This window comes from Gopherus evgoodei, chromosome 19 (assembly GCF_007399415.2).
Source record: "Gopherus evgoodei ecotype Sinaloan lineage chromosome 19, rGopEvg1_v1.p, whole genome shotgun sequence".
NCBI classification, from domain to species: Eukaryota; Metazoa; Chordata; order Testudines; family Testudinidae; genus Gopherus; species Gopherus evgoodei.
The window spans coordinates 14,369,398-14,382,556 of NC_044340.1; the positions used below are offsets into that span (position 1 = coordinate 14,369,398).

The window sequence follows — 13,159 nt, forward strand, 5'->3', positions numbered from 1 at the left end:
TGGTCAAGGAGCCTTGACTTCGTACATGTCTATAAGGCACCGTGCACACAAATGGGACCATATAAATAATCTCATTATGATATCAGTGACTATGAAATGGGCTCAAACTGCTACGGATGCCAGTTGGTCTGGGCTCTCCTAGAATTTCCCGCACAAACCGGAGACTAGAATGGGACACACCGAAGACAGGACAAGGTGTATTATCTGGGGAACATCTGATTCTAACAGAGGGCTCCCCCACTCCCTGATAGCAAGAGAATGGGGTTCACCTGGAAAAAGGTCATGCTGGAGCCTCCGTGAATGGTGCCATACTCAATAGCTGTCTGGTCAGCCAGGTCATCCACCGATTCTATGGGTACATCCATCCGCTGCACAGTCAGAAAGGCTGCCAGGTTGGCCGTGTAGGAGGAAATGATGATTAGGGTGAATGCCCACCTGGGGAAGGAAGGATGAAGAAAAGGTGAACTGAGATTCCCCCTAGGATTCAATCTGATCTCACTCCTCTTACCCCTCCTGGAGTGACAGGCCAAATGCTCAGAGCTGCTGTGGACTGCTGCTTCCAGTAAAGGCCCAGCAATAGGCCAAACACATGCAAAGTTCCCTGAAAACCCAAAGCTTCTTCATCTGAAGCCTACAAACTCATAGACTCTAGGACTGGAAGAGACCTCGAGAGGTCATCGAGTCCAGTCCCCTGCCCTCATGGCAGGACCAAATACTGTCTAGCCCATCCCTGATAGACATTTATCTAACCCATTCTTAAATATCTCCAGAGATGACCACACAGAGTGGATTTGGAGCCCAACAAGTTAGCGGCCCTCTGCTTGGGGATGGCCGTAAATTTAATAGGGAGCATTCTGGTAGCATAATTCCCCCAATCTGGAGCTCCTTCGGGAGGAGTGTGAAGTAATAACCTACTATCCGAGACTCGTCTGCTGTCGGCCAACATATCAGAACCCTTGTAAAAATGATATCATGGTGTTTTACCCTAACGCTCTGACAGAGCTTACAGTAGCGACACTACAGCACCCTGAACCATGACTGTAGGCTGTTTACAGTTCTGATGGGCATGTTTCCTTACCAAACTCCACTGACGCACCGTGTGGACAGAGCTCGAGGGGCAATAGTAGATCCTTGCTGCATGAAACCCCCAACTGGAAACCACAGGCTGTTGCCGAGAGAGTACTGGTTCACTAGGAGATTGCACCTCCCTTGCGAGCAGGGGTGGGGGCTGTACCACTCATATGGCGTCAGTCTGCAGTGACAAGGAACATGTTCATGTTACAGGAAATCCCGTATACAGGAGGGGGAAAAGAAAAGTGATGAGGCTCTAACTGTCCAGGAGGCAGAATTTCTAAGCAGGAAACACTTTGCTGACAACAGGCATCAAGGGGCTCATTGCAGAGTTCAAACACAAAGTTGGAGCCTGGTGTTTAGAAAGTGCTGTGTGCTCTGATTAGCTCACGGGGGTGGAGCTGAAATCCACATGGAACACACTGTAGAAAGGATAACGATTGCTAGATCAACCTGGCTGTGGCATGTCATTGAAATTACTGTAGCTCATATCTCCAGAGTTGCACTTACTTCGCTTCCCATGTAGCATCAGTGCTAGGGAGGGACAGAATTCACCGGCATCACAGCTGATTTGTTATTTAAGCACCTAGCCTGTGAATCAGCAAAGTGGCTCTCATCGCCCACCTCAACTTCCTCTCTTTCCATCTCTTTCTCACCCCCCAGGCCCACGTCTTTTTTTCATCCCCCTTTTCCTGGTAGAAGGAGAAATCCTCTTGTGGCTGGCTTGCTCTCGCAGCCAGCATCCTTAGAAATGCGGCCCAGGCACACACAAGTTGTCAGGCTGGAGGGATTCTTGTTCCTGCAGTTGCAACTCTTTTCTGAGTGAGGGTTCCTCCTTCTACTAACTGAGGCATGCACAGTGGCCCAAGGGATGGATAGGCAGATTTGCTGCAAGAGGGAACTGGTGCAAACTTTGTCAGTGTAATAAGGTGTCTGGATTCTCTGGCTGACTCAGCCATTAAGCAGGAGTCTGGGACTCTAGACAGATCTGCAGATTAATGATTGTTAAGGGTGGTGTGCTTCCCTACACTCCACATGGAATTGGGAGCAGCCCTCTGGGAGAGGGATCCAGGAGCTGGGGCAGATGGGGAGGAACCATAGGAGCAGCCAAACCGAGGGAGAAGGCTGGAGTTGGGGTGCATGTGGTGGTGTTATTAATAAAACCAGATCCCAGACGGTTGATTTTTTGATGCTACGATTGCAGTTTGTGTTGGGAACTGGGTGGGGACTCCACCGGCTCACACTGACATTAGCCAAACTACGGTATGTATTATTGCTTCTGAATCTCATTGTGCCTTGTTGTGACTCCAGAGAGGTGGCGTTTCCTCTCTTTGGATGTTTGACAGCAAAATGCTGTCCCAAGAGAAGCTTTTCTGCCAATCGCAAGGGCCAATAGGCCTGCAGTGAACTACAAACTCCTGAGCACATTGGGAGAGTGTTTTCTAAGAATCTGCCTCCACTGAGATCAGAAACCATATAAGCACCATCCTAGAGAATCATGTTTAAAACATGTACAGAACATGTACATGTACCCTGGCTCCAAATGTCAGTGCACGCAGTGCCTGACTGCATTGTTAAATGGTTTACAGAGCTGTGTTATTGAAGCTGTAACACAATTCTGAAAACCATTAAAGCCCTGTCAACATTACAACTCCAGCCAGGCCAGGGGACTCAGTGACTACACAGTTCCATTTTGTAATGAAGGTTGGGTATTAGCCAGGCCCTGAAACAGTGCCCTTGGGCACTGCCAGGACACAGAGAACATTTGAGGAGCCCATCCAGACTCCCAAAAGAACCATGTTATTACTGGGTTGGGGGAAAACAGCATTGTAACATGGTCGTCCCCCTCTCCCTCCACGACTGGAGAACTACGGCCGAGGAGCCTTCAGTAAAATGATTACACCTGGCCACAGGTAACCTGAGCTGACACCGGTCCAGCAAGACCAGTACTTAAACTGTGAGTCTCCAGAAAGATGCTAATGCTGTTTCCAATCTCTGTACACTCAGGGCCCTGACAGGGTAGGAGAAACCAGCAGAAATCCTGGGAACGCTTGTGAACTTGTTTTCTGAGGATGATCTCTACATCCTGTCATCTCTCCGGATCTGCTGGCCTTCATGGTTCCCATTGAAAGCGCTCAGCTGGGCTTCTCTGTGATGAATTTAGCAAGCAAACAGAGCAAGGCTCTGCCCATTTGTGCTCCATGAGACCTAATCTCAAACCTCCCCCTTCCAGACTTTAAAGCTGCCTTCGGCTCTGGCTAATACCAATGCAGCTAAATGCATGCTGATCTGCTACTGCCCCTGTCTTATTGCGACGATGCCAGTACTTCTCAATGGGAGTCAAAGGACTGCCATTTACATCAGTGGCATGTGTTTGTGCATGTGTCTGAACAGCAAAGACAGACAGATGTGGGTGGTGAATGATCTGACACCCAACCCCCGTTATTATTGCTCCCAAACTTTTGCCCAAAGCAGACACCCCCAAACCTAACCCCTCCCCGCACCCCCCTCATGGAGTTCTCAAATTCTGACACTAGGTGGCACCATGAGGATGGGAAAGGAACTGGAATATAAGTAACAGTACCGAGCAACCAGGAAGAGGACACAGCTGACAGCCAGGTAGGCAAGTAACATGAAGAGCCAGACACCAGGAGAAAAGGGGTCCAGGAAAGAGAAGTAGCCGGGTTTGCGCCCCTAATATGGAGACAAAAAGAGTCCAGCAGGTTTTTGGTTTTTTAATCAAAAAGTCCATTCTGCAAAATAACACAACGAAACACGTAGAACCGGCAGTGAAATCACAGGCACAACGCAGGATTAATGCAGGCAAACAAGAGAAGGGATGAGCAAATGATCTGGAGAAGATGCAGGTAGAGCAGAGGGCAAAAGGAACAAGGCATTAAACTCTGCAGCAGCTCACCAGTCAACATGTTTTTCCCAGTAGGGCCCTCTTCTTTACCCCTTCACTTTGATTATAATAGGAATATAGGAACATGGGAATCACCAGACCAGATCAGACCAGGGCTCCACTTAGGCCAGCATCCTGTCTCAGACAGTGGCCAGAACCTGCTGCTTCAGAGGAAGGTGCAATAAATCTTGCAGTAATGGGATAACCTACCCTTAGGGACAGTTCCTTCCTGATCCTCATTAGTTAGAGGTTAGCATATACCTTGAAGCATGAAGGTTTATATCCCTATGGGCTAAAATTACTGCTGGCATAACTCCACTGACGTCACTGGAGATACACCAGTGAGGTAGTTGACCCAGTATCTTTCTTCTACATTTCTATAGTGAACCTGAAGAATCTCAGAAGTGTGATTCCCTGGTCCTGCAATCATTACTTATGCAAATAATCTTTACATAACAGCCAGGTAGTGGTAAATGGGAGCATTTGTAGGTGAGTAAAAGATCATCCGAGCCCACATTAGAGTGAGAAATGGAGAAAATGTTTGCATAAAGTTTTACATGAAAAAGAAATATTTGCCATGTTGTTTCTCCAGCCCTTGAAATGACCCTTTCCTGCAAAATTAAGTAAAATGGTTACTTTATCTCAGGAAACGTGTCTGAATTTCAAGTTTTCTTGCAAAGCCACCTTTTTTGAAAACAGACATTCCTCTGTTGGAAAAAATAGGCTGTTTTTCTCTCAAAATTCTTTAATTTTTGAGCAGAAAAAATTGTGAAATTTCATGAAGTTTTCTTATTGGGGTGAATCTCAAATGTTGAGCATGTCCCGTTTTGCTGAGAATTTTTCTCACTCCTCCAAATCACTCAGATACAGCACTTTTGAAATAGAGAGAGCTACAATCCCTCAGCACCACTGCACACTGCATACACAGGGGGAGGAGTAAAAAATGAGGCAAAGCACACTGGCATAAAGACTTGCTCCTTCAGAATAAGCTCCATAAGTTCCTTCATATCCATGCAAAGAAGAATGCATCTTGTGATGTGTTATTCAGAGATTTTGGGCACCTGACACCTGTGTGGGCATTGTGGGTACTCAGCATTTGTGCAAATCAAGCTACTTGCTTTTAAGGTCTCAGCAGAAAGACACACACAGGAAAAAGCATGCAACGCAGTGATCCATTATGGAAGGATGAAGAACTGAGTTGATCCAGTTAGGCTATGAACCTGTTGCACATAGGAATCTACAACTTCCACATAGACAGCTAAGTCCCTCACACGATCACCAAACATCCTAGTGTATGATTTCCTAAAGCACTTGTGATCTTGAAGCCAGCTGAGACTTAGATCTTCTTATATTAAAGTCAGACTAGAAATGGCCTTTTCTCCACCCTCTCTGCATCATTTCCAAGCTCTGAGAGATGGACATTGAGACTTGGTATATGGATCCTTCTGTTACATCTCAACTGAGTTCTCTGTACCTTCCTTCTTGGTATCTCACTCTGATGCCTCCCACAAGCATATACTGGCATTTGCTCAATCCAGCTCACTTGAGCAGCCATCCCCGAGTCTGTCCCGGAGAGAAGGAACTTCCAGTGAGGCAGCTGTTGAATTGTGAGATCTTTTGCTTTACATGGGACTCATCTTCAACAGAGCGCCACTTCACTTTCCCCTTAGTCCACTGGCTTACTTTGCCCAGGTATGGCACTACAAAGTAATAACAATAAATAACCCCTAACCCCTATGAAACCCACTTCCCTCACAAATCAGACTCCCAATTATGTAGCTGTCTTTAAACCCAAAGCAATTAATCCGTCCCCCACCCAAAAAAAAATCCCAAAGAAATATAGCCACAATATATTTTTTCCAGGCTGAGAAATGTCAGTGACTGTTAAGGGAAATTGTCCTGCAGAGGCAAGTTTCACAATGAACTATGCCTGTTTTGAAGCAAAAATGGATTTTCATAGATTTTTGAACTTTGGGAATTAAATCCCATAGGTTGCCTACCCCTGGTCTATCATAACATCTCAAGAGCCTTATAAAACAAACCAAGGCCCAAATTCAAGTCAAGATGGACCAAATCAAAAACCCCAGACCCAACATGCAAGTGAATGGGGATAGGAATGAACCGTGAAACACTACATTCATCTCTGGTTCCTCTCTCTTCCTTTCATTACCCATTGTAATATTCTGTCTGTCTTTATCTTGTCTAGAAAACAAGGAAGGAGATGAATGTGTGGCAGCCGACACTTGGAAATGAACTGGGGACCTCTAGAACTGAATATATTAGCTCAAGCTGTTAGAGACTCGAGAACCAGGCACTCTGGGATGTAAGATTCACATCTGTGAAACAGGAACAGTGGGGAGATGTCTAACATGCTGACCAGTAGGTTACACATATACTCCTGTGCAAAAACTGCTGATGGCTGCTGGAGGCTGCTATTGCTTATTGGAAGAGCCAGCTTGGGCAAACCCTGCAGGAAGCACAACTGCAGCAAGTTCGCAAATGGGACTCAAAAGTTAGCCCGAGGCACAAAAACCTGGATTGAAATAACCAGCCAACACCTCTGGAAAAAGGCTTAGCTATAAGGAAGCTCTGGTTCAGAGCTGGCTATTAGGTTATTGTGGACCACATTCTTGATGCTGTTTATAGTTATTTATAGTAACACCTTTGCTGTGTGTCTTTCTTTGGGATATTTTTCGGTCCTTTCTTTCACCAACGTAGTGAGGAATCATAAATTCTATTTCTTGTACCTTGTTGGGAGGGGAGCACTTTTTTTCTTTATAAGCCAGCCCAGCCACTTGGTCTCTGTGCCAGGTCAAAGCCAAAATGTATGCACCTGGGACAGTTGTTACATTGAGGACTGAACTGGGAAGCTGTGGAGAGCAAAGCATGAGCTGTTGTGGGAGTCTTCCATTGACCTGCTGTATGACCTTGGGCACCCTCTGTCTGTCCTGTCTATTTAGATTGTAAGTCTTTGGAGGTCAGGACTCACCATGTGTCTGTGCAGCACCCAGCACAATGGGACCGTGCTCTCAGCATGTGTTACTGTAAGACAAATAGTACTCTCCTGCTCTAGTGCCCCCAGATCCCTGCAGAAAACAGCCCTCTTCCTGGTCCAAACACTTGTCTAGAGTTCATGTTCATTCTCTGCTTCTCTCCGCAGTATCCCCTTGGCTGGACAAAGATCAGGGGGCGGGGGAGACTCTCTCAGCAGCCCGTGAGTCAGAAAGTCCATTAGAGTCCCTGTGTCAGAAATCCATACTTGATTATATCACAACATGTGAAACCGAAAAAAATGACAGCCCCATTTAAAGCTGCCATATTTGATTATGTGTGATAGGAAAGACACACAGCCCGGTGGTCGGAGGAGGGCAGACAGAGAAAGGATTTGGAACTGAGGTTAAACAGAAAATAAAAGACAATGTCATTAAGGTGTGGGCTGGGGGAGCTGAGACGTGGAGACAACTCCTCGGCAGGACATTTATTTGTAGTTATTTGTTAGGAACTGTCTGATTGGAGCCGTGGATTAACATACGTCAGCTGCAGTTCTCTGTGTGCGAGGAATGGGCAAGGAGAAGAGCAGGTGGGGATCTGGAGTTGCCTTCGTCTGCTCTGCAAACAGAATCCTTGAAGGAAAACTACAACAATGAGCTATCATCCCTTCCCCCGCTAAATAAATGTTTACTGGTTTAATTCGTTAATTGCCACACTGCTCTTATGCACTACCTTCCTGCAAAGTGGAAAACCCTACCCACTCCGAGAGGGCGGGAGAGGGACCTAATGCAGGGCACCTGGGGTGATTCTGCTGCTGTTTGAGCAGTGGTGCTGCGGTGGAGAGGGTTTGTGGCGTCCAAAGCTGCGGAATCCACCTCTGGGGTTTGGGGGTGCTCCCTGCACAGCAGGGTTTGGAAGGATAGCAAGTGGGGGGAAAGAGGTATGCAGATGGGATCTGCTGCTAAACAGATCCACCAGTGATTGCTCACCACTGCCCCCAGGCTGCTGTGGTACAGGAAATACTGCAGCCGCAGTCGTTCACCATTGAGTGGTGTTTGTGCAGGGTGCCTTGCACCTTGCTGTTGGAGACAGACAGCTAGTCTGATGAAGCGTGACAATTTCTACGTACTGATGCTTGATGAGGTAGCTGAGGATTTAGTAACAGACCCATGGCACAACAATATTTGCAAAACACTTATTTAACCTGCAGCAGTTTCAAATGTTCGTCTAGTTTCAGGGGCAACAACCGTTAACGCTGCACCGTTAGAGGTCGTTACCTCCCCAGAGCCCTGTACTAATATCCTTGCCATTTCCCTGCATGACAGGTAAGTAAGGCTTGTGTTTGGGGTGAGGGAAGTTGCCCAAGGTCACAGAGCAAGTCAGAAGCAGAGCATGCTCAATGCTCAATTCCCCTCCCTTTAAACGTGTGTGAGAAAGAGGAAGAGAAAACAGAAAAACCCCACCAGAACCCAAGCAGGCTGAAATTCTCAGAAACACATCTGGGACATGGAGGGAGCTGGAGTTGCAGAAAGCATGCATTGCAAGGCAGGAATCTTTACATGCATTTGATCTTGGAAAGCATGAAAGGGTCTGATCCTGTTTGATCAGTTAACTCATTGATCCTTCATTCTGCACGTACCAGAGGAAATGGAATTTTAACTAGATTTTAATTACTTGTTTGTTCTTGGCAGGAGACAACCCGGCACACAGATATGTATGTGTGAGTTTGTTTATGTTCGTGTCAGATGCTGCATCTTTAACAGCCTTGTGTATTGAGACAGGGCGGGGGGAGGGATAGTAGAGGCTTAATTGTTTTATCTTGTTGTTGTTGTTCAGCTGATGGGTAATCAAGACCATATTTCTTATTGCCTACAGAGCCATACAAAGCACATATCAAAACACTGACTAGGTATATTACAGCATCTTGTTATGAACAACCTCAATGCCACAGTCTCCTCCATTACCCCTGGGAAGCTCAACTGACTTCAGGTGGCTCATATAGGCATTAACTGGCAAAACTTGGAGGTCTGTTCCATGGGGTTCTGTTCCTAGTACCACTACTGACTTGCTGCCTGTCCTACAAGTCACTTCACTTTGCTGTGCCTTACTTTTCCAGCTATCATATGGCAATAATATCTGCCCATGTTTATAAAAGGCCTTGAGATCTAAGGATGAAAAAGCATGATACCAAGTAATATTATTTTGCATCTTGTACAAAATACAACCCCACCCAGCAGCACTGTTCCTTGGGGCACTGGATCAGTACAGACATAGAGCCATCTGAATCACTAATGCCTCCTCTGACACCCTAGATGTTCCTCTATTGAGGGCCAGATTCAATCACACTGACTCATACTGAGCTATACCTTATGCTCTGAGTAGTTTCATTGAAATCAATGGGACCACTTGAGATGTAAAATCCAAACTTACTCCACAAGTGAGTAAGGATGACAGGATCAGGCCCCTAGTTTATAATACCACTTTATACACCTCTACCCTGATATAACACTGCTCTCAGGAGCCAAAAAAATCTTACCGTGTTATAGGTGAAACCGCGTTATATCGAACGTGCTTTGATCCGCCGGAGTGCGCAGCCCCCCCGGAGCACTGCTTTACCGCGTTATAACCAAATTCGTGTTATATCGGGGTAGACGTGTACTTTAGATAAGCAAACTCTAGAGGTCTCCCATCCAAATACTAACCAGGCCCAATCCTGCTTGTCTTCAGAAACACCTTGAAATGATGCTGGAAAGTAGCAGGGCTGGTTAGCAATAAGCTGCAGCGTTGGTAATGGTAGTGCACCTGCTGCATTTGAAACCTGCTCCAGAGCCTACAGAACCAAATGGGAACCTTTCCACTGACTTTGGATCAGCCTCTTAGGGTACACCTACATTGCAATTAAAGAGCCGCAGCATGGCTGCCGCTGGGCTGGGGCAGCTGACTCAGGCTGCGGGGCTAAATATTGCAGGTAGACATTCAAGCTCAGATTGGAACCCAGGCTCCGAAACCCCGCGAGGGGGATGGGACTTGGAGCCTGGGCTCCCAACCTCTACTCTGCTATTTTTAGCCCCGCAGCCCAAGCTCCTCGAGCCCGTTGGCCGACCCACGCACCAAGACTCGGTGCCAGAGGGGGTGGGTGATTGCAGTGTATACACATCCTTTGAGTTGGGTAGGGGCAGATTGTGCAGTCCTCCGTGCGCTGAGCAACCCCTGGAACCAGGGAGAGCTCCATGGGGGCTTTGGAACTGAGAGTCTGAATGGTAGTCTTTCTACCCTGAACCCATGCAACTGAAACAGGATGTCGAGGGGAGGGGAAAGAGGGGAGGAGGGTCCAGCACATTTGCGTTTAAATAAGAAACCAAAATATTCGTCTGAGTCATTCATTATTCCTCTAGAACTATGTGTGTTTGCATGCAAATAACTGTAATGACATACACGGTTATAAAATAAGTCTCTTACCATATGAACTCGGTAGAGAATGCTAATTCCCAAAGTCATGAAAGGTTTAGAGAAATCAATCACCTTCTCCCGTTCAGCCGTGATTGTCAGGCCAGCCACTGCCAAATCGGCTTTCTAAAGAGGAAGGAATGCAGAGGAGATCAACAGCCTGCCCCAAAGGCTGGAGCCCAGGAGGAAGAGAAACCACGCCCCTGGCAGAAAGATCCCCAGCCCCAAAGGACTCATCCCCAAAAAGTCAGCAAAACCCACGGGCAGAGAGACCAACCTATTCACTATGAGGTAAATCCTGGCCTTGCTGTAGTCAATGAGAGTTCTGCCATCGACTTCAATGAGACAGGATGTTTCCCTCCTAGGTGTAACTTCACCTTGAGCAGAGAACTTTGGGTAAGGCCTCGGCCCCACTTAGACAGAGCCTAGGCCTTGTGCAGGGAATCTGCATGGGTTAAATTTCACCCCACATCACTGCAGAGTGCGTTGCTGTCCAGGAGCAGTCAGTGCTCTACCAGCCTCACCAAGCCTTAGGTCAAGCTCAGAACAAAGACCAATTCTCCCTTTTTCAAAATCAGAGCTCTGAGACATTCACCTCCCAGGCTCTCCCCCTCTTCCTGACCATAGTAAGCAGGGGCACAGGGAGTTCCGAGATGCTCTTACCTCAATTTATCCATCTGCATAATACTACTCTACTCCCTTGCTCTATAGACCATCGATGTCCTTGGCTGTTCTCACTGTCCCCCCCCACACCCCCCCACACCCCCTGCCACCTGTGGGCATATTTTTCCCTTTGATGGTCATTCACATTCAGAGCTCTGAGATCTTGCTCAGTGATATCACACCATCTTCTCCGTGGTCGACCATGAGGTCAGACACCATAAGGATGTCCTTCCATGAGACACTTAACTAGTCTGTTGTCTGTCATTCTAACCACATACCCAGGCCACTTTGAGATACTTGGATGAAAACAGCTGTAGAACCACTGAGTGTTGTAATGGTTTGAAGAGGAGACAAGCCCGACCCCACAAGACATGTCGTCTTTCCAAACAGGATTCTTGTTACTTACAGAGTGCCACAGGAGGGAGCTCACAGTTTAAACAAGATCATTAGAGATGCCTCCCAAGCCACAAAGTCTGCAGCACTGCCAACCCCAAGAGTTCAAAAATCATGAGTCGGGCACGAAAAACAAAACAAAACATGAGATTGGCTTAAAAATCACAAGATAAAAAATAGTTTCTTTGCAGTGACCTTCTAAGTTTTTGAACTTTTAGGTGGTGGCTCAAGTCACATTTTTCAAGCGTGTCTCCACTGCAACCCTGCGGGCTAGAAAGATACTTTTTAAAACAAATGAAAGCTGAGTGTCTCATGTAATCACTTGACTTCACGAGATGGAGCTTTTTAAATAAACTCGTAAGATTGCTGATAAAATCGCAAGAGTTTGGCACCAGCTCCGAACTCTCCCAACCATCCGAAGAGGTATTTGAATGCAAGCTTTGCATGGGGACAAGGAGCAGGATGACAGATAATGTAAAGGAGGAAAGTGACATTGAGATGAAGGACTTGTTGAAAATGACACTGATGTGGATTGTGAGCATCTGAGAGACAGATGGCAGTTTGGACAGAAGTCACAAAATAGCTCTAGTAAATCCTTTTTATATTCTTGGCTGCAGCTGACCCTTTCCATTTGGCAGCAATTTTTGAGGTTTCCAGAGTGGAACAAACCTGAAAGCTTTTGAACTTTTTTGCAAAAAACAGAATTGGGTCAAAATGTCCATTTACAGAGCAAAACTTGAGCTTTTTAATTTGCAAAGGTGTGAGACTATGGTCTAGTGGTTAGGGTGCTGGCCAGTGATGTTGGGGAGATAGCTTCAAGACCCAGCTCGGCCTGAATCAGAGCAGAGTTTTTCATCGCAGATCTCTCTGAATCAAACAGAGCAGGGATTTGAGCCTCACGCTCGCCCATCCCAAGGCAGCGAGATAACCATCAGGCAATAGAGAGTGAGGGAGTCAATTGGTCTGTCTCTGTTGAAACCAACACATCCCCATGAAACATTCCATTTAGTCTTTGCAACCAGTTCTCCTCTTGGGCAGAAACAAAAAGAGAATATCAGCAAGAAAGGAGCCCCAAATAGCACTGGTCAAATATTTTGGGGACAAAAATATTCTGAATCAGAAAACAGCCGGGGAGGGGGAGGGACTTGCCAACCTTTGTTTTTCTGAAATTGTTTTTGAACCAAATCCTTCTGTTTTTCTCTCTCCCCTGCCCCACTTTTTCATGGGCAAAATGGAAGAAAAAGATGGGGGGGGAAGGAGGAGAGGATGAAAGGGAAGGCAGAGAAAGAAGGAAGGGAAAAGGAAATATAAAAAAAAATTGAACTTTTTCAAAACAACATTTTTTAAACCAAAGATTTCCATGAAACCCCCGCAAACTTGCTCCTTGTGGAATGAAGATTATTTCAAGGTTTGTTTGTTTTTTTCAAAAAAAGATCTTTATCATTTTTCAACTTGTGCAAATCCCCAAAGAAGGGTGATGGGCTTGATTCTACACCCACTGAAATCAAGTGACTTCAAAGGGAGCAGGGAAGGGCCTTTTAAAGAGCACTATTGTTCTTGGAGGAAACAGTGCTTTCCTTTATCCAGCACCCATCAGGTCGAGAGAAGAGAGTTTGCCAAGTTCAATACAATGGTAAAGTGGCAGGTTGAAGAGACATGGTGGCCGTGTCACCAAAGCCACCAAAATGC

At 46.4% G+C, this 13,159-nt stretch overlaps 1 protein-coding gene across 2 annotated transcripts in view; it reads right to left on the reverse strand.

The window, feature by feature from the left end:
- GRIK4 (glutamate ionotropic receptor kainate type subunit 4) overlaps positions 1-13,159 on the reverse strand; it is a 276,706-nt gene that overhangs the window by 15,166 nt on the left and 248,381 nt on the right. For both annotated transcript variants that reach the window (XM_030538143.1, XM_030538142.1), the window contains exons 13-16: positions 10,427-10,540; positions 3,656-3,765; positions 1,079-1,252; positions 270-435 (exon numbers count right to left, since the gene is read on the reverse strand). In XM_030538143.1, the coding sequence (XP_030394003.1) occupies positions 270-435; positions 1,079-1,252; positions 3,656-3,765; positions 10,427-10,540 (564 nt within the window). The remainder of the gene's footprint in view (positions 1-269; positions 436-1,078; positions 1,253-3,655; positions 3,766-10,426; positions 10,541-13,159) is intronic.